Below are 20735 nucleotides of genomic sequence, written 5' to 3'. Positions count from 1 at the left end.
CAACAGTCCCCTGAAATTAAATCAAGCTGCACCAAATTGAACACACTTATATCAGTAGTCTTAATCTGCCTAAAAGAAAAATCTCACACGTTCAAAGAGAAATTCCAGATCCGTCCCGTAATAATAATAAAAAACAAACAGAAATGAAGAACCTCTTTGATGAAGGTAACAAATGCAAAAGACAACAGCGAGGATGCAAGTGAGTCAAATTTAATAATGCACTCCACAGAAAGAGGCAGAGTGTTTGGTTTGTTTTCTTCTCCCCACCAGCGTCACCACCACCCACTCAAACAAGAACAGGAGCTATGAAGTCACACGTAAAAATGTCAGTAAACTTTGTACGTCAACGTCCCCCTTCCCCCTCACAGAATGTAGGTTTCATCTGTGCAAAATAAAATACTTCAAGACTGAATGAATCAAACGGAACACAGATAAAACGGGGCAGAGCAAGAGGTATCACCTCCGCGCGCTAAACTCTCCTATACAAATAAATAAATCCGACATGGGAGGAGGGGTTTAGCGATCGGGGAAAAAAAAAAACTTTTACATACACACAAGAATCAGCATCCTCTCAGTTTAAAGCAAAGTTTCTCTCAGGCAATTCTGAAAATGAAATTTTTTTTTATCTAGTGCAGCTTCGGGATTTCCTTAAATATGGTATATTTTCCTACAGGTCTTAGCGTCTCTCGGGTCGAGATGATTACTTTGAAATAACAAATTAGGAGAAATCTGAGTACAGAAGGCAAACTAAGTGGACTTGATGTGCTTTTCAAGGAGCAGTAATCAGGATTCTGTTTGTTGGTGCTGGTATCTTCTTCTTTTTTCCTAACACAGAGCTCAGAGAACACATGCATTATTACAAGTCTCAGAGATTTACATGGGGGAGATAAAAAGGAAAAAAAAAAAAAAAATGAAGACAATAATCTCTCAGAGCCTAGTGTCCAGTCTCAAGAGTTTACAGTTTCTTCTTTACCTCCCCCTCACTCACTCGTCTTCATCCTCCTCCTCCTCGCCGTCGGAGAGAGAGGCACAGGGGCGGATCTGCCGGTATCTGTCCAACCACTTCTCCACCATCTGGGTGACCAGGGGGTGGTTGCGGCGGCGGGAGCTCTTCTGCATGGCTGCCAGCATTCCTCCTTCTGTCACGCAGCAGTCCAGCCATTCCCTCAGCAGCTTCTCCTGCTGCTCCTCGTTGCCCATCTGAGTCACAGAAAAACAGAACAGGTTTAAGATGTGAAACCTCTAGAGACCATAGTTGTGCGTCACACAACCAAACGTCCACTTCTCAGATAGATGGTGGAAGCAACTGGCGGGATTCTGACACCGTCATTTTACCTCAGTGTTCTTCTAAGGGAGCATATTTGACCCTCTGAGCAACAAGGACGTTTTAAAATGTTTTCCCAATAGAAATCATAAGAAATGAAAATGTCACCTTTTAAATCAAAGATCAAGATAAACTGAGAAATTCCTTGAAAATACAAAACACAAATCTGATTTCCAGCTGTTCATCGCTGTATCAGAACTCGCCTCTTGTGCGGACAGGAAGTGAATGTGCAGCAGCTTCCTCTCGCTGTCCACCAGTGGCAAGAAAGTGACAGTGACATCATCGTCAGTGTTGAGATTGGCGCCCGCACCACGATTGTCGTAGCCATCGTTCTCCATGGCCACCAGGGCCGAGAAGTGGCCCCGCGTGTAGCCCAGGGCGATGGGGCTCTTCCAGCAGAAACTTTGCTCCCATAACAGAGGCAGGTACACACCTGAACACACAATACAGACACACACACACACACAGTCAGGGCAGCTGGGAGATACCGTACGCCACGACACTGGAGCCACCTGGAGGGAACAGGCCCTGCAGCTGTACGCTCAAATGACACCGAGTGTGGATGTCAGTCAGGACCAAGCACCATCACAGATCTGACCTGACATCAGATGTGGCTGCATTTCAGCTCACTGGAGACAACTGGGTCATTGAGAGCAGCTCTGTGGTGCCCGGCTCCTTCAGGAGGAATATAGACATGAGGTTTTCAACCATGGTGTCTCCTGTACATAACTGATCGCAGAATAATCTGCTGTTCTCTGGGGTTATATAAATGAGTTTTAAAGATGCTTGGAGCAAAATTCGTAGATATTTAGAAGTAGAATCAAGAAGCTCAGGATGAAATGATGATGCAGAAGAGTTGGAATTTAATTTGCAGTTCTGGCAACAATGAAAAAAAATGACTTGTTCACAAATCTGTAAAGGAGCTGTTTCATTTAACAGCAGGTAAAACCAAAACCACCTCCATGGCTACAGCCAAAACACCACACTCTTTATAATTTTGTTGAACCTGTGCTTCACTCAAATATTTGTACTAGTCGTTCTTGCATGAAGTGAATTTGCCTGCTTACCTTGAAAACGAGTGTATCCTAACGTTTCCCCACGGAAACTTTTGTAGTATTTCACTCCGTAGACTATGATGGGTCTGCGAAGAATGTGCGCAAGAACAAAAATGTGGGTCTGCTCCAGGCTGGCCCCGGGCTGCGTGGAGGGAAAAGGAGAAACAAACAAAAAAATGACACATCGTACATACACCCCCCCCCCATGATACACTCAGTATCAATGCAACTAAAAATAGTGGAGAAGTGTGAGACTGCCAAGCACTGTGGTCATATTGCAAAACAGTGTCCAGTACACTAAGAACCTGCAACGCTGCAGCTCTGAGGACGTCTACGCTCCACCCTCACTCCCCTTCTCATCTCTCACTTGTACTATCTACATAAGCAGAAAGCAGATTACATAAGTGCTTTTAAAAACACTGCGGATACAGTTTCATTTTCAAGGAATGGTGTGTGTGTGTGTATATGTAAAAGCTGATCGTCTCCGTCACTGTCAAAGCCTCAGATGAGGTTATCACACGGCAGCTTTCGCTGGGTTTGTTTATGAAGCCGCGTGGAGTGGCTCTCTGAGATAAATGCTCGTAATCCCAAGGTCACATGTTGGGAAGCAGTGCTGCTTCAGCAGGCGTGGCAGCCAAGCAGATGAGCTGTCCAACTATAATAACTGCTCATATCTTCCCTGTCATTCACACACAGCACGGTTTCCACAGTGCTCTCATTCTCGTCACTGCAGCTCACTCTGAGTTAATGATCGTTAACTCTCCGAAAGCCTTAGTATTTATCAACACTGTTATTAAGTGTTCAATTTTTACCAGCAGAGGATCAGTGCAGTTACAGCTTTTACCCACAGAGCGAAGTAACAGTATCTGTTGACATGTGAATCTAGATTCTACGATTCAAATATATCTCTGCCTCTTTGTCTTGGATTTTAATTTTCTTCTGAATCACATAAAAGGCGTTTGAACAACAGCTGCATGAAGACATGAGTCCACATGAAAGACTCGCTCTTTCCTTTTAATGACATTTTACAACATCCGATACAAGATTGTGGCTCTTGCAAATGATGAAACCTTAACAAAACAAAAAAAAAAATCTTGTGATGAAAAACAACCGTGAATTTATCGCAGGTTAAAGTCGACCTGTGGGAGTTTATAAAAACAATGGATTGTTGTGAACGTTTGTATCTCCTGCTGTAGAAGCACATGATGCAATGCAAATGTGCAGTGGAGCCATTTCATTATTCTACTGACAAATGTAAATATTAGAAGTTTGTATGGAAAGACTGAATAAAAGGAAAATCATCTGTCACAAGGTCAAGTTTAACATTTTAAACTTAAACTTATAAAGCTTTGGTGAGATTAACACAGTATAAATATCAATAATTCGGACTGTTTACACAGTCCAAAGGGTGGTTTTGGTTGCCAAAATAAGGAAGTGAAGTTCCTGCATTTCTAAATGTGGACCAGGTAATGATTTTCTAAAAAAGGTCACAGTCAAAAAATAATTAACGTGTTTACATTCGAATTTCAAACAACCAAAGAACACATACATTTGTAGTGCTGTGTCGTCATTGTATAAATGTCCCCTTTAACAAAGGGGAGAGTGGGAATTAGACATTATAATAAAAAATGAAGGAGTTTCACCGATGATGGCACTGACCATGTAATTTTGACCACACTGTTTTTCTTTTTGTGATGCTGCCTGTGGAGAGTACATTCATTTTCTTCTCGTTAGTTTTCCATTTTCCAACTCCCTCAGATCAGAGCCATTTTCTGACTTTCCACTGATAGTGAACTCAAACAGAAGGAAGTGAGTAAACCAGGAGGAATCTCATAATTACCTGGCTGGCCAAAGACAGGATGAACGCCCAATCCTCCTGCCACTGTTCCTCTCTCAAGGAGAAATGCAAACCAAAGCTCTGCGAGTACCACGACTCCCACTCCTTCCAGCGTGTGTAAAACCTAAAATGGTTCCATGATAGATTAGTTTTTAAGTTAGTTTCAATGTGTTTTGGGATTAATGTTATCATCCCCTAAGCGCTGGTAGTAAACAAAAGTTTATATTTTGAGACAGAAAAAGGTTACATGGAGAAATGTGTTCATAAAACTGTATTTTCATGTCGAAATAACATCAATTACCTTTATAAAATATGACTTTCTAAACACCTTAAATAAAACAAAAAGCACTAGTTACCATATTGATCAAAACCGCCCACATACAGAGAGCAATGCACACTCAGAGGAGAACATCTTGTTCATATAATACCTTTACATAGTAATCAAAACTGTATTTGATTGTGTGAGAGAAGTTATGTAAATGTAGGAAAATGCTTCTGCAAATCAAACCATCAAAACTGACAGCAGGACACAACTGCACTGTTGTCCACAGGCAAGAGACCAGCAAGGAACGGCCGCAGCTAAATTTTGCATAAATTCCAGACTCCTCTCACTATTAGGTGATGCATTCGTATTTAACGACATTATACATCTTTACGTAAACCGTTTTCTAGGGCGTCAAATCTTGTTTGGAGCAAGCTGCAACTTCCACTTTAGCCTCAGTCAAACTTTATTTCCTCAAAAGAAACAAGGTAGATCTTCTCCCACTTTGTATTTCATGCTGACGACTCTCCTCTTTTTGAGTATGCAGTAGCAAACAAGGGAATTGTGAGGAGAGTTTCTGGGGTCAAGTTTAATGTTCAATGACATTATTCATAATAACACAAGCCATTTCATTCATACTATACTGGGCCAAATGTCTTTAAATAATGCTTTAGACATGCAGCCTTATGTAGAATATTACAGACACTAGAAACAGCAAGGTTTTCTTGGATTTGATTTGGATGTCTCACCAGTGGGAGCAGTCATGCAGGCTGTCATGGAGGGTCTTGCGGAGGATGGAGTCCTTGTCGTAGATGCCCCAGGTGGCCTGCAGAACAGAGTCCAACAGACAGTCTCCGGCCGTACGGTTCCATAAGGCATACAGACGACTGTCCAGGCGCGTGCCCAGCTCCAGAGACCAGTTGATGACAGGAGATTCCTCTTCCAACTCTATACACAAAGACACAAGACAGGACGGGGTTGGGTAAGAGCGCTACATCGTCAGCTTCCATTAAGCCACGTTCAAACCCTTCTATGTTTGTCAAACTCTGCAGGAAAAGCAACAAGGAAGTATAATTTAACTTTAATAAGAACCAGAGTTAAAATAAGGGGATTAAAAAACAAGGGAAAAGCTGATGGTTCTTAATGTATTCACAAAAATGCACAGGAACAGAGCTGCTGAGTTGAAAGTTTAAGATGTGCAACTGCTGCAGCTAATTATTATAGCAACAAATCGAGCATTGCAAAACCTGCTTTTCAGCATATTTCTTTCGGGCTGAAAAATTATGAAACACACCTTTACTCTGTCACTTTCTATGCAAAAGCCCAGAACAACAATCCTCAGTGATCTAGTTCATAGAGGCTTAAAAAGGTCACGAGACTCCTCTAGTATCTTCAGTACAACACATAAGCGTACATAAATGTTATATATAAGGATTAACACACAGTGTGTGTGTGTGTGTGTGTGTGTGTGTGTGTGTGTGTGTGTGTGTGTATGTGCGTGTGTGTGTGTGTGAGCTCAATATAAGAAAGGGGACAGAAGAACACACACATGCAGATAACAGATGTGAACTTAATACTAAGATACCTTTCTGCACATCCCGATCCAACACCTCATCAAACAGCTTCTCTTGGACAGCAGGCGGCAGGTCCTCTATATCTGCAACGACAGATGAGAAAGATATGAATTCATGCTCATTATAACCTAATGGAAGCCTGCACCAGGGGCAAGAGAAATGCTACAGTAATGACACAGAGGGGGTGTTCTTTGCAATTACTTTCACTGGCTGACATTTTGTCAATAGCACACTGTAAAGACAAGCTCTGTACAGCATGTTGTGCTTCTATGTGTGTATTGAACTGTGCGCACCCGAAGCCAGAACACTGGTGGCTATTCTCTGGCTCAATAGTGAATGGCACTGGCTTTGTCTGAAAGAGAGAGACATAAATGGAGGGAGAGCGCCTTGCAGCTGGCCCCAAGCCAAATGCAGTCTGCAAAGAAATGCTTGACATACAAAAAAAATTTAATAAATCATATCTATCAGTGAAGCCTGTATAATCTTTCACCCCAGCGGCTATGGAAGCTCTAAATGACAAAAGAAATGGTAGTTCTGAAAAGCAAAGTGCATGTCATTTCAGTGAAGACATGACACCACAGGGACGAGACACTGAACTGCTGTTTCTCAGAGCAATGCTGCACAACAAGGCCGGGCGTTATTCTTCCAAATCTCTAGTGAGGAGGAGGATGAACACTCATGAACTGGAGTTCTGCACACTACAGGGAAACTCTTGAAATGAGTGTGAAATAAAAGCATTGCAAAATCTCACAGTTTAATATTAATATATTATATAGAGATGAACGGGGTGTCGTTTGTTCAGTTATGCAAGAAAGCCCACTAAGCATGTGACAGAGATGTGACAGGTACCTGCAGGGAGGGTGAAGGTGACCGGATCGGTGAGGAAGTAACAGGCGAAGTCTCCTTTGCGTTGATGTAGTGACGCTGCAATTTCCCTGCGGATCTGCTCCGTCAGCTCAGGACACACCATGGACGGGATGCACTTGGCTGCCTGCTGGTTCACCTTAAAAACAAACACATCGATTCATTGAAAGTCAGAGGTAAATACACTTGTTTCATTTCATTTCCACTGTAAAAGAAAATACTTTTTTTTGTTTCTATCTCAAAGGTTTCTTGACATGACGGCAGGAGAACATCAAGGAAATATATCACATTTTCACCCACTATTAGAATTTATATGCAAGATTGTATGTATTTGATATATTAAAGTACAAATTCTGCAATTCATAGTGAAGAGGCCATTTTCCAACCTAAGCGACTCATTTCACAGTGCAGCCCTCTGTGACTCTCCTAATCGTTGCTTGCCCTCCTTGCAAACCACATCAGCTCTGTGGCATCACGTCCATTAGGAGCCAGTGACGGGTCTGCATGCCAAGCTAATCCGCTACCTAATCCTCAAAGTGCACTTCCACTGTAATTATAGGCACTACGGACATCTGCTATATATCGCCTACTCTGGCACAGAACAATTATAGACTGTGATGTGGTTGACGAGTTGAAGTCCAGAACAGCCTCAAAACTACAGAAGCACTTTGCCTTCTTGAGTAAATGCCAAACTTAATTAAGACTTTTTATAATTCAGTCTAATAAAGGAAATCACAAGATTAGTGGATGTTAGCTACTCTTTGGTATAGAACAGTATAATAATCATACGAGGCTTGAAGGGAAGTTTACAAATTGGACTCATCTATTGATTTCCCTGCCTGGTATATTCTGTGTGTACTAGAAAGGCTTTAATCTAGGGACATGTTACATAAACTCATAGTGAATTTAGGGTCAGCATATTGGCACAGTTTCAATTTAAGCAGGGTAGCAAAGACAAAAATCTATGCACGTTCTTACCTCCGTTAGCAGGATGGCTAACATGTCCTGCCTCTGAAAGCGAATAGCCAGATGGACCAGGGTGAAGCCTACGTCAAACGCAGAGGACCGGTTGAGGAGCTGCACCTCGTCAGCAGTGAGCTGTCGGGCGATGTCACCTCCGGACGACTTGTAGGCTTCTACCGCCGCCAAGTCTCCCTCCACGACGCCTGAAGAAGAGGGAGGAAGGAAGGTCAGACAATAGGAAACACAGGAATTAAAAAAAGGGGATCAGGGACTTAACATACTGGTGCAGTTGCTTTTACCAGGAATTTATGCACAGAGGAGGATGTGACACACAAATATAGTGTTTAGAATTGATGTTTACGTAAGTAGGGACAAGTGCTGTTCGGAAAAATCAAAAACAATTCATGTTCAACCGCCGTCACAACAAGCTTGAACATAAACCCTGCTGTCATCCCAAGGCATTTTAACTCAGTATATTAGGTTTATATTACTGAGAGGAAACTAAATACTAAAGACACGTCAAAGTATAAGGGAATAAATTAAAAGAATGACAAAAGACAACCTCTGAATAGACCATGATACTATACAAACACCTGTGTAAATATAATAACCCTTATGCGGGTAGAATATATTGCTGGGTTGTTGTGTTAGACTGTGCATCAACTGGTGATTGAGTGTATGTGAATCTATGATGCCAAACAGTAGTGTTTCCTGTTCAACCACATCTGCAAAGAGAATTCATTCATATAGAAAAACATGGAAATCCTTTTAAAACAGGCCTTTGCTTTGTAAAGGGATTATTCTGTTGGAGCGGCTCCAACTCCACGTCCTTGCAAGCAAGATGTAACAGTCAGCTCGAGCAACCCGCAGTTCAGACGACCTCTAGATGTAGCCACTAGCTAACCCAGTGTGAGAACAGTTATCACACTGTCAGGCGCTTACAGAGCAGAACAGACAGAGCAGTGTAGCTTATAATGCAGAGCTATCAGAGAGCTGTGTCAGACAGAGGACAGTCTGTGCAGATTAGCGTCCTCCCCCGCTCTCATGGCCCTAGTAGTCTCAACATCTGTTATGGGTGAAATGAGTGGCAGATAGGTAGCACGGTGAAAACCGAAGCTCTGATGAAATTGAACACATTACCTTGCGTTAGGAGGTTCAGGGCAGAGGACAGTTACCTTGGATGAACCCACATTTCAACATGCCAAGAATGTCATGTCTCCTTTTACACATACTGGGGTGATGTTTTGCAAACACAGATCCGTAACTAGATGCCGAATGATTTAGCAAATGATTTACGGTTGGTTCATGCTGGACACCTTAAATAAACTTAGGGGATATAGTGACCTGTTTTAAGTCAGAGTCGCCATGGTAAAAACAAGATGTAAACCGGTGTCCTCATTTGCAGAGCATTCCCGCTATGAAAGTGTCAACACTATGAAAACATTAAGGTCACATGAGTGTCTTTCCATGAAGTCCTTTGCCAAAACACACTGGAGAAATTACTAACATTCTTTCAGTTAGGTCAGCCAGTGTTGCGGATCTGGTGCGTTTGTTACCAAAGTAGCTAGCTGGCCGTAAAAATAGCAATAGCACACTCCTCGTAAAATAGTGTCAGAAATAATGAGATGCTTAACAGAAATGTCAGAGGCATCATGACAGCCTAATAGTTTAGATGCATGCCACATAACGGCAACGTCCATGGTTCAATTCCAAAGACCTGAGTTGCATGCCATACCCCACCCTTTCTCTTCTTTTCCCAGTCGACCTCTATACTGTCCAATACATACTTTTAAAAATGCCAAAAAGAAGTGGACAATAGATACACACAAAATAAGGCAGTAAATATTGAACCGTCCCTTTGCTGAAATAGAAAGTAATGCTCCATAGATGCTGCTGGATTGACTCATTTCAATTTTCAGATAGATTACTTGCCCAGGTTTAATCTTCAAGAGCACCTAAGGTTCACTGACTAGTGCATGAGAAAATGTTTTGAGGAGTTGGCATCTGCTTTTCTTTCTACAGTGATTTCTCATTTACTAACTGCCACAGGGGTATACTATGAAGAATACTACATAATGTGTACTTTATTATATCGATAGAAATTGTCAACCCCTTATGCTGGAATCAGTCTATAAAAATATCAATGTCCCAAAATGACCCAACCAGCAGAAAAACAAGGCATCCTGAACATCCTGAGGGACCAATTCTGAAATAAAGACGCCTTGTCAGGCCCTGCTGGAAAATTAACATGGCATGTCTGACATGTCTCTTGAGCAAGTCAAGGCAGGACCACAATTTACTACATGACAATGTGATCACCTGATAGTTGTTTTAAAAAAATTAATAATTGACATGCAAAACGTGACAGCACAAAAACTGTTAATGAAGTTTGGGATCACACTTTCTGCAATGGACATTTTACATATGATTTTGTAGCTTTGAGTTGTGGACATGTTTTTAGCCTCAGTTAAAAAAAACAAGTGATCAACAAGATCCTTTGCCTCGTTTAAAGTAAACAGAGTTCCTCCAAAATGTTTTTACAATCACACTAAACTGTACAAAACATCCCCATGAGCAAATGAACAATACAACACAAACAGTGTGCTTCCTTAAGTTGGGAGGTTGAATCAATGGGGTCATTTGATTTTGGCCTAAACGCAGAGCCCTGAAAAAACATCAGAAGAAAAATGCGGGGAAACAGTCGAGCGAAGTGAGATCAAGTTGTGGGACCAGAGGAAGGGCTAAGCTTGGTCATAATATGCTGCATGACTCACTTCCTCCATCCACAAACACTTTGAAGAGCTGTACTGCAGCACAGGCATCATAACTGAGACAAGTCAGCTGACACGGCACAGATAATAAACACTGAGACACAATTCCGAATTAAGTTAAAGGCCTGGAAATGTCTAAAGGTCTGTGCTGGACATAAATGAGAAAACAAACTGTGCCACAGTGAGATAATGTTTTCTGCTCCTCAACAACAAGCTAAAGTGGGCAATCGGAACAAAGGTCATTGGGACACCGATCATGTGCTGCTTTCATGCTTTTTTACATTTTTGTTGACTGGTGTCCATGTCTTGTCAAGGCTATTTTTTGCCTGCTGTGGGCCCCTGCCCTGCACATAAGCACCACTGTTTACAGGGTGTTTTGAATACGAGCCAGGAGAGCCTCTGGTCTGCGGGCTCCACTCTTAACTGTGCTGCCCAGACGGCCCATTCATCCCCACCGGCTGGGAGGCACTCACACCCTCTCAGTTTCTCAAAGACACTCTCAGTGGCACAGCAAGGGCAGCGCTGGGGTTCGGTGATGAGCTGGATCAAATTCCCACTAGCTATTTCACTACACACTGTCATTATCCTGCCTTTCAGATTAATTTATGCTTTGTTGAGGATAAGTATCATCTTGCTGTAGTGGAACTTTTCCACCTGAGAGCTCAATGTGAAATTAAACCCCTCTCAGCCAAGCCCACTTCTTGCTAAATTCCTCTTGTGCCCTCAATATTTGGAATCTTAACAAGGAGACATGACACTCATTAATAAAACACCACTATGGCCCTGGTAAGGTGAGGCCCTATGTATTCTGTAACAAAATAGACCCAAGCAGGAACTAACTGAGTTAATGTTTGGCCTTCGGGACAACACCAAAGTGTTGCCTCTGACTGGAGCAACTCAATCGGTCATTACACAGCATGACATCACAGGAGGACAAAAAAGCTGGTGGGACAGTGGATAACCAGAAAAAGGTGGAACATGGATATGGATTCTTTGTATCAATTGAGACTACACAGGAGAGCTGCAGAGGGATATGACAGCAAAAGTATTCTCACATAATCCAAGCCCAGAAAAGCCTTTGACTATTTGTCCTCGCCACTATGGAATCCACAGGGCAGACTACAAGCCAAGAATTTTAAAATCTAACCCACATCCATTTATCATCATCAGTATTGAGTAATCAGCTGAATACCTTTCAAATTTAATGATGGGGGATTTCATGGAGAACATGCCAAGATATGCGAACAAGTTCTCAGTGTGATGGGCTGAAATTCCTTGTTTTGTCCAACCCACCAAAGACCTTGAAAATGGCTTAACCCATTATCATAATCAGATACTAATTTAATCTCTTCTGCCCTTGTTGGAAGAAGATGAAAATAACATAAAAACTCACCAGCACATGCATTGAGGAAAAGCCAGTCTGTTTTCCGCATTCTGTTTCTAATCTGCTTCAGCCTCTTGAAGTCGACCTCTTGCTCCTCTCTGCTGCTCATGGCTGCAGCTGCGAGCTCTATCCTCTGGAAGTCCATTTTGACACTGTCTTCCCTCTTGGGCATTGGAGGCGACCTCCTTTGGCCTGGGCCTCCACTGCAACTGCCCCTCCACCGACCTCTATCCTGCTCATTGATCACTGGTGACGGATCTGCCAACTCTGCCCGCCCTGTGGCTTCCTGGTTGTTGGGCTTGGGATGGTCACACACCACACACTTTGTAGTTTGGGGCCAGTTCTGGTAAGTGCAAGCTGTGCATGTCCAGTGCTGCTGGTGGGTGTTGAGTCTGTTTCTGTCATTGTACTCCTCACACGTGTCCACAGGTGAGTGGAGAGCAGGACGGCAGCCTGCGTTGGAGCCTGAAGTCTGGGGGGACTCTGTGGGGCTGCTGATCCTCGGGCGCTGACACAGGCACTGTGTGCAGCGGATTGCACGAGGCCAGTTCAGGTAGGTGCACATCTGGCAGGACCACTTGCTAGCGATCTCAGCCATGCTGGCCGGCCTAACCCTTGGCCTGGCACTAGAGTCGGGACATATGAGGAGGCTGCTGCCACTCTCAGTTCTGGGAGGGCTCCACTCTACACTGGGATCCGGATCAGGGCTGTTCTTGTAAGGTTCCTCTGTGATGATGGGGCCAATCGACCTGGGCGCACGGCACATGGTGCACTTGACTGCAGATTGCCAGTTCTCATAGGTGCAGTAGTCACAGGCCCACTTTACCTTCTGCTCTGTCATCGTGGATCACTTTGGTTGGCCACTGTGGAGGGAAATCCAGTTCGATGTGAGTCATAATCAAAGTTCTGTGAATTATCTTGAAGATCAGTGAACACAATGAACAAATGTTTCAGATACATGAGTTCCTACATGTTTTCCAATAGTTTGTGAACTAACACCTGGGCATGTTCAATGACATTGACAGCCTGAGATAATGGTTTGAGAGTAAAGTTGGCTGCCAGCTGCCGATCATCGACCACAGTGTGAGCGTGATTCACTTCCAGCCAGACTTGAATTCACATGATCGGGAGGCTGTGTTACCTTGTTGTCCTTAGTGATAGCATGCTAGCTGGCAGGCTAACATCCAGCTAGCATACATAGCTCCAATCGTCGATTTTTACCAGTTAACGGACATTTCACTAAAAACGTACAAGCTTAGAACGTTTCTTTAGGAGGAATATTCGTAATAAATACGTAAAAATTCTCACCGTTTCGCGGCTGCGCTCGTTTCTCAAGTGTTGTTGAAAACCACAACAAACCCCACTCCTCCTCCTCCTCCTCCTCCTGCTGCTGCTGCTGCTGCTCTATCAAACCTTCCCAATCCGACTGATTTCGGCCCCGTCGCTGCGTCACATTTTTACCTTCACGTTCGCGTTAACCTCTCTCAGAGCGACCCACACCTCGACAAAGCCCCCGCGCTGCCGTGATCATGGCGTAAATCCGCGTCGCTCCGCGGTTTCCATCGCCTCCGTGTTGTTCTAATGGCGGCGACAGGAGACAAATGAGACCCGGAGCCAAAATAAACGCTTCTGCCTCCGTCACCAATCATCTGGCCCAGCGCGCAATCTGATTGGACGAGAGACGGTGCTGCGAGGCGTTCATGACTCATCGGGAATGTTGCCATCTCCAGGGTGATTTAACTTTCACGGGGCAGGAAGATTTTGTATTACTTCGATAATTTAGCTATTTCAAAAGGTTTAGGTCTATCGTGTTTTAGTTTATAATCTGGTGCGTTTTACTTTATCATCTTTGTACATAACACGTACTATCTCTGGCCGTTTGTTGACACAGTTTATAAATATCCGAGCTTTCCCCAAACACCAGATTGCATGGTGGTTGCAGGGAGAAAATAAATGTTGGAAATAAAACTTTATTGAAATGTTGCGAACAACAAATTAACGTTAATTGTACGTAAAGCGTATTACATTCACTAGAAATAAAACATATTTGCTGTTTTTCTGAATCAACGAGATAATGAATTGGTTAATTCAGAAAAACAGAGCACTTTTTTTTGTAAAGTAAATTCAATAGAAAATAGGATACATTCAATTAGTAGTGATTGTAAAATGTCTAATTTGTACACAATCAAATGAAACACGAATGTGAGGCTTCATGGACAGAACAATAACAGCATACAAATACATGTTTTGTGTTATTGAAAATATTTTGTTGGTAAGGAATCACTTTTTATTAGCACCGGTTATTTAGACATGTAACTATTGTACTAGGCTCACATAATACATATTTATAATTATATAGGAATGTGATATATTCTTTTCTCTTTATATAGTGTATTTATCTTCCAAACTGTAAGGCAATCATACATATATATTCAAATGGATCACTGTTATTTTATTTTAATGTTTGTGTTGTTTTAATCTTTTGGGAAACACTTTGTAAAGGATCATTATCATCATTATTATATATTGTGGCAGGGGGCGTTGCTCGATAAGTGTGGGACACGCCCCTTGTCAGTGACGTCACATCCAAACATGGCAGCCTACTTGAGCCGGTTACACCACATTTCGCTCCACGTTTCTAACGCGGAGAAAATAGCCAACGACCTCGTGTCCAAGTTCAAGTTCCGCCTGTTCGCCAGCAGACTGACGCGCGGGTCCAGGCAGCTGGCGTTCAAGAAGGGAGCGGCTGTGTTCGTCGTCAACGAGAGAACTAACCGGAGCGATGGGAAATTGAATAAGGCTCTGCCCGGTACTCATCCTCCTCATCCTCCCCATCCACAGCGGGTGAAGGTGGGGAATCACACCCGGGACTCATCGGAGAGATGTCTGTACGACGTGAGCCCGCACTTCTCCGTGGACACGGCGAGCAACGTGTGCTTCGAGGTGGAGGATGTGGAGAGGTCATTCATTCACCTCCGCAGTCTGGGCTGCAGCTTCCTGGTGCCGCCCACCACGGTCCATGATGAGGGTGGACCTGTCACCTACTCCGTGGTCAAGTCTGTGGTGGGGAACGTGTGCCACACTCTCATTGACAGGACTAAGTACGAGGGACCCTTCCTGCCTGGGTTTGATGTCCTCGAGAGGGACCACAGCCTGGAGGACGAGGACACGTCCTGTCCAATCACACACTTTGATCACATCACGTATGCCTGTCCCAGGAAGACGACCCATCAGGTCATGAGGTGGTACGAGCAGCACTTTGGTTTCCAAAGGTTTTTCATTGAGAAGTGAGTCACTACTAATCCACAGTTATTGGAGCTGTTTACTGTTTTTTTGTTTCAAGTTTTATTTGTCAGGTGACAAGAAGAAAGCAGTCAGCTCAGCTGTGCAATAGTTCAGTTTGTTCATTTAAAAAAATGGAGAAATAAACCATGTTTTATTCCCTGTATAATATTCACTCCTCAGGTGCCTCAGTGGCTTTTTTGACTTTGAGTTGAGTTTTTATTCTTTTACTTTTTCTAATCAAGTTTGAGGCCAAATCCCCACAACAACAGTCACACTCTATTTTGTTCAATTTGTTGTCAATCATATTAAGAGCACCGGAATGTTTGATCCCTGGACATTTGCCTCTTGTCTCACATTGTTTTGGGGACTTCCTGTATTTTATAATACAACATATTGGTTTGTTTGTTTTTCCGAACAGTGAAGAAGATGTGGACGAAGGTTTTGTCATAAACCAGGAGGGTATCGGTCTACGTCTCACTGCCATGGAGTACTGGAAGTGCAGCAAATCAGGCATCGTTCTTCCCTTTGTGGATAAAAAAGAACCCGACTGCAAGTTTGTCATTGCCGAATCGCTGCCCGAGCAAGGTAACAGCATCTTTCAAGATATTTCATTTTAGCAATCAAATACAAGCTCACACTTCATCTCGAATCATCTGCTTGCTTTAATTTCAGGCAGGAACCAGGTCGACAGCTTCTTGGAGCAGCACGGGGCCCCAGGGATCCAGCACATCGGGCTGTACACAAAAAACATTGTTTCCACAGCATGTGCAATGGCTGGAGCTGGTGTGCAGTTTTTCTCCCCTCCTCCTGCCTACTACACTGAGGTCTGACTGAGCATGAATCCATTGAGGCAACACATAACCCACATTTTACTCAGCAAGTGTTGTTACAAAGAAAATGAACCTTTAGTGACCAGTGTACGAGCAGGATACGTGTTGTCTTCAGACAGCAGCAACATCACAGAGCAAATTGGGAACAACCAGTCCAGCACATATTTAACATCAGAAGATATCCGGCTTTGCAGTGACTTTTGTTTTCAGGAATTTTAAATCACCTTGTTTAACATTGCGAGAAAGGGCATTTTCAATATTTTCACCATTTCCAAAGGAATAATGAAAAGATCTGGATGCAAAATATCAGACAAATTTAAGGAAATGAGTGTGTGAAATTTGGTGCAGCTGGGTTGAATTTATAGGGACTGTTGGGCCTTCGAATGATATTCTAGTTAGATCATTTTCTATGAACTATCCAGGTCATATTTGCAAACATATGATGTTCTCCAGTGTTGTTTTTACACAGTTTTACTGATGCTGTGTGCTGTGACAGGTGGGGAAACAACAGGAAATAGAGGAGGCAGGACACAACCCCCAGATGCTGGCACAATATGGAATTCTGCTGGACACAGACCTGCACAAGGATCCCTCACCACTAACAGCATCCAGTGAAAACAGAAGGTAAGAGGCAACAAAGAGCAATAATCATACATGTGTTTGTTGTATTTTACTGTCCAGTACGGTGCAGCAGCAGATCCCCATTAATTTTCGTATAAGGATAGAAAACCTCAGAACATATTTTTAGTTGTCTAGCGATGTAAGCTCGATGAACAAAGGCTACACCAGATGTGAGACGGCTCAACCAGGTGTCCCTATGTTGTCATCGTCTCCAGATACCTCCTCCAGGTGTTCACCAAGCCCATCTTCGCAGAGGACACCTTCTTCCTCGAGTTGATTGAGCGAAGAGGGGCGACGGGCTTTGGCGAGGGAAACATCCGAGCGCTGTGGAGGTCGGTGCAGGCCTACATGGGGAACGAGAGGGGGGATTCCCAAGGAGAGGGAGCCCCGAAGACTGCTCACACCACTCATGCTTAGACACTGCAAATACTTTTTAACTGAGGCTATTTTATTTTATGTCATGTGTTATATATATAAATATGAAATCACATGTTGGAATAGAATTATGTCCAATGTAAAAAGTTAAATATTTAATGAGACATTCTCTATTCCAGTATGAATTTAGGGGACTGCTAACAAAGAAGAAATGCTATTGTGCTAATAACTGTGAACACGCCTGAACACATTAATGATGTTATAGTGCATCATGAACAAACTGGTTCAATGACTGATGTAACATAATATACTTGATGCACTTGATGAAGCAGTAAAACTATGTCTTTGTTTTCACTGTCAACACCGAGCAACTGACGACTCCTGAGCAACTGCTCCTCAGTAAATCTGTAACTCACCATGGAGCGTGAAACTCAATTACTGTTCTCAAAGTTGTGTGTGCGTGCCAAACTTTAGCACAAGAGCTCTTGAATTCTTCATCCGAGATAAACATCCCAGTGGTGTTGCACTGGAAATATTGTACTTTTTCCTCAATCTAAATTTACTTCACAGTTTCACATGTTTACCTGATTCTTTATATGCTAGTTTAGATTAACCTACCCAACAGTGTATAAGGTAGCATTTATTTGAATGTACCAGGGGCAGTTTTTCTTACCTTAACTTAAATATATATATATATATATAATAATACTCACATACTTAATTTTATTTAAGTGAAAGGTCTTAACACTTCTTCCATTATTGCTGCTGTAATATAAATTAAACTAATGTAGATATGGTTAACTCCAGCTCAAGCTGCTAAAACACTGAACAGCTGCTCACACGTTGATGCATCGATATTTATAATCTAATGATATACTAAGTTTATAGTAATATAATACCCTGAAAGGGGGAACTTTGCACATTGAGTACTTTAGATATACTTATTTGCATTTTGTAAAGGTTTTAATGCAGGCCTTATATTTATTTTTATGCTGTGGTATTCCTACTTTACAAATTTTCTTGAAATATATACACTTCTTCCACCACTGACTACAGAGGCGTATTGCATTCACTTGAGAAAACAAATCCAGGAAAAATCTCAAAGTCCTTGAGTGCATCCGACAAACTGATAACAATGCAATGACATCTATATTAGATATAGATACCAATATCTCAAACCCAGAGAACACAGGCATGCCATTTATGCTTCAATGCTCGTAAAGTTGTACTCCTACAGTACTTAAATATCAAATGGTAGACAAATCTAGGATAACTAGTAATTTATATTAGTAATTCAATTTATAATCACTGATCAGAGCCAAGCTGCCTTTCTTCCTAAATAACTCACACAGTCACTCATGAACCATTCCTGGAAGAACAGCTGCACCTCTTTCAGATGCTGTTGAGGTTTTAGTGATGTGCAAGCGTTTGGCAAAAACACGCTTTTACAGCCTCTTCGAAGGGATCTCCGAACCCACAGAGATGTGCCAGTTCAATTAACTGGGCTATAAACATTACAGGCGAGGATTAGTGGGACGAACGAGAAGCAGTGAAATTTAGATGCCGTTCCATGAAAGCCATATGCTCTTTTCATGTCCCCACTGCAGTTACAGTATCCTTGAACAGCTGAAAAATAATTTCCACCTCAAGCTTCAGAAATTCAATTTGTGAATATGTGTACTTCTGCCTTTTGACAAATGGTGTCAGTGTTTTTCTTTGACTCAACTGTGACACACTTATTGGCAAATCAAAACTTTTAGAGTTGACTCAGTTTGACGTTTCTGATTCTTGGAAAGGCAAACAAACAGACATCTTCCACATAAAACAGCTGTTCTCTCTATTCCACAAGTTATTTATGTCAAGAGACATTTGGAGATATTCAGTTTTTACTGTGTATGATTTTGATTTTGTGTGGAGCAAGAATGTAGATGCCTAATTGGTAAAACACACAGATTAAGACTATAAAATAAAGTAAAACATGAAATTAAGAGTAAAAAATCCAAACTAGAGAGACAATAAACATTACTAACGTACAATACTAATAATAAATAATAAAAAATAATAAACTGTACTAATATGAGAGTATCAAGAAAATGTTGATGCACAGATAAAATAAAATAAATGTTGCACTTGGGAGAAGTGGATAGATGCTAAGATTATATAAGAAAATAGAAGAATCACTGGACAGATTGCATTTCTATAAAATGAAGAATACAAACAGTTAACGGGGAGTTTTGTCGGGATGGAGAGAATGAACTGTTGATTAAAGTTGAGAGGGGATGGCTCCTGTAACAGGAGTCCTTCAGCCATCTGTCTGCAGCCGCTGAGAAACACAGATGGCATACAGCATTCTGCATGGGGTGTCAGCACTGGGAGTTGGAAGCTCACCTCCTATTCACTGTAAACCACATGGTAGCCACAGTCACATGGAAAAAAACTGAAATGACTACAAAAGCTATAACACTAAAGTTCAATCTTGTGGCCTTCTCGTAGCTGTGATTGGTGGATACTGCCCCCTATGGCTTTGACAGTCACAGCACACACGGCTAAAGTTGCTGAACTGTCTCCTTCCTAAAAAGAATACAAAACGTGCAAAGTTTTCTGTGCAGTACATCACTCTCCATCCAGACTGCTGAAGGGGTTTTTGGTTTAAAAACAACCTGTCACCCCCGGCCTGAAGCCCACGTAGTTGAGGAGACAAATCCTTGGTGCCCTTTAACACAAAAGGCAGACAGTCTAAAACCGAGGAGGACAGTACGGCAGTCTGACAGTCTGGGGGAGATTAGTGGCACACAGCAGATGTTACTCCTTGATTAACAATAGTGTCTGCCAGGGGTGACCCTCAGCTCCCCCCACCCCTCTGAGCCCCACTGTGTTAACTTCAGCCCCCACAAAATAAATCTGCTTACTGTATATGTAGGTGTTATGGGATAGGAATGTGTTTATATTTTTTTCCAAGTATGCAGAGCTATGTTCAATAACTGTGATTTGCTTGTATCACGTTACTATTTAGCAACATAACAAAGTGTGTAATCATGTCAGCTTGACTTTAGGGAAAAGAAGGTTTGCAAGATCTTTGTAAAGACAGAAAAGGTAAAGATTTCTGGAACCACCAGTTAAAGTGGTACTAATATTATGTGCATATATAATACAGTATATGATAACCCTGGACAAGGGTGGATGACTTAACCTGGAAAGTTAAATAAAAGCAAACTGGATGCTGATGTAAGTTATGATAACTCCTTCCTGGAAGGAGAACATCTGTTTGTAATGTGTGTATTTATGTAGATTCAATGCTTATTATACTGGAATTCACTTTGTGAGGGGGGAAGTAGCAGCGGTGGAGGAAGGACCCAATCTTACAAATAAACAGACAAAAATGTACTCAAGTACATTTTAAAATATCACATTAACCTTTCTACCTGAGTCAAAGTAAGTACTCACTTTTAAATATACTTAAAAGTAAAAGTATACTTGCAGAGAGTAGCGTATGCCTTTATGCAACGTGCTGCTACTTCATTAACTGTGCCTCCTGCATTTTCAGTTTAATAATGATACAGACTCATCATATCAAGAATGCTGCAGATGAT

The 20735-nt window shown here is 42.2% G+C and overlaps 3 protein-coding genes across 3 annotated transcripts in view; 1 reads left to right on the top strand and 2 right to left on the bottom strand.

Annotated features, from left to right (window-relative positions):
* Window positions 1-194: 194 nt before the first annotated feature.
* Window positions 195-12875, bottom strand: zranb1a (zinc finger, RAN-binding domain containing 1a). Its single transcript, XM_069517923.1, has 9 exons — window positions 12044-12875; window positions 7895-8082; window positions 6902-7055; window positions 6064-6135; window positions 5228-5426; window positions 4220-4340; window positions 2392-2521; window positions 1528-1757; window positions 195-1200 (listed from the first exon to the last, which is right to left on the bottom strand). The coding sequence occupies exons 1-9, from the start codon at window positions 12873-12875 to the stop codon at window positions 985-987; spliced, it is 2142 nt and encodes a 713-aa protein (XP_069374024.1). The 3' UTR covers window positions 195-984.
* The window catches only part of lhpp (phospholysine phosphohistidine inorganic pyrophosphate phosphatase), a 52285-nt gene continuing 43623 nt past the window's right edge, over window positions 12074-20735 (bottom strand). The window contains exon 8 of the mRNA XM_069517928.1: window positions 12074-12897. Within this exon, the coding sequence (XP_069374029.1) occupies window positions 12882-12897 (16 nt within the window). The 3' untranslated portion in view covers window positions 12074-12881. The remainder of the gene's footprint in view (window positions 12898-20735) is intronic.
* hpdl (4-hydroxyphenylpyruvate dioxygenase-like) lies at window positions 13410-17563 on the top strand. The gene is made up of 5 exons (XM_020082922.2): window positions 13410-15321; window positions 15738-15904; window positions 15992-16143; window positions 16646-16773; window positions 16986-17563. Exons 1-5 carry the CDS (start codon window positions 14627-14629, stop codon window positions 17185-17187), a joined length of 1344 nt encoding a protein of 447 aa, XP_019938481.2. The 5' UTR covers window positions 13410-14626; the 3' UTR covers window positions 17188-17563.

The sequence above is a fragment of the Paralichthys olivaceus genome, chromosome 21 (genome assembly GCF_024713975.1).
Source record: "Paralichthys olivaceus isolate ysfri-2021 chromosome 21, ASM2471397v2, whole genome shotgun sequence".
Taxonomy (NCBI): domain Eukaryota; kingdom Metazoa; phylum Chordata; class Actinopteri; order Pleuronectiformes; family Paralichthyidae; genus Paralichthys; species Paralichthys olivaceus.
Note: the sequence above shows the minus strand (reverse complement) of the source record. Positions and strands in the feature narration are given on the sequence as shown.

Coding starts and splice junctions, on each gene's coding strand:
- zranb1a (XM_069517923.1), bottom strand. CDS start 12,875: ATGACAGAGCAGAAGGTAAAGTGGGCCTGTGACTACTGCACCTATGAG. Junction 6,136..6,901: donor CACCTTCACCCTCCCTGCAG/GTACCTGTCACA, acceptor CTGTCGTTGCAG/ATATAGAGGACCTGCCGCCT. Junction 4,341..5,227: donor CTGCATGACTGCTCCCACTG/GTGAGACATCCA, acceptor GAACCATTTTAG/GTTTTACACACGCTGGAAGG.
- hpdl (XM_020082922.2), top strand. CDS start 14,627: ATGGCAGCCTACTTGAGCCGGTTACACCACATTTCGCTCCACGTTTCT. Junction 15,322..15,737: donor CAAAGGTTTTTCATTGAGAA/GTGAGTCACTAC, acceptor TTTTCCGAACAG/TGAAGAAGATGTGGACGAAG. Junction 16,774..16,985: donor GCATCCAGTGAAAACAGAAG/GTAAGAGGCAAC, acceptor CATCGTCTCCAG/ATACCTCCTCCAGGTGTTCA.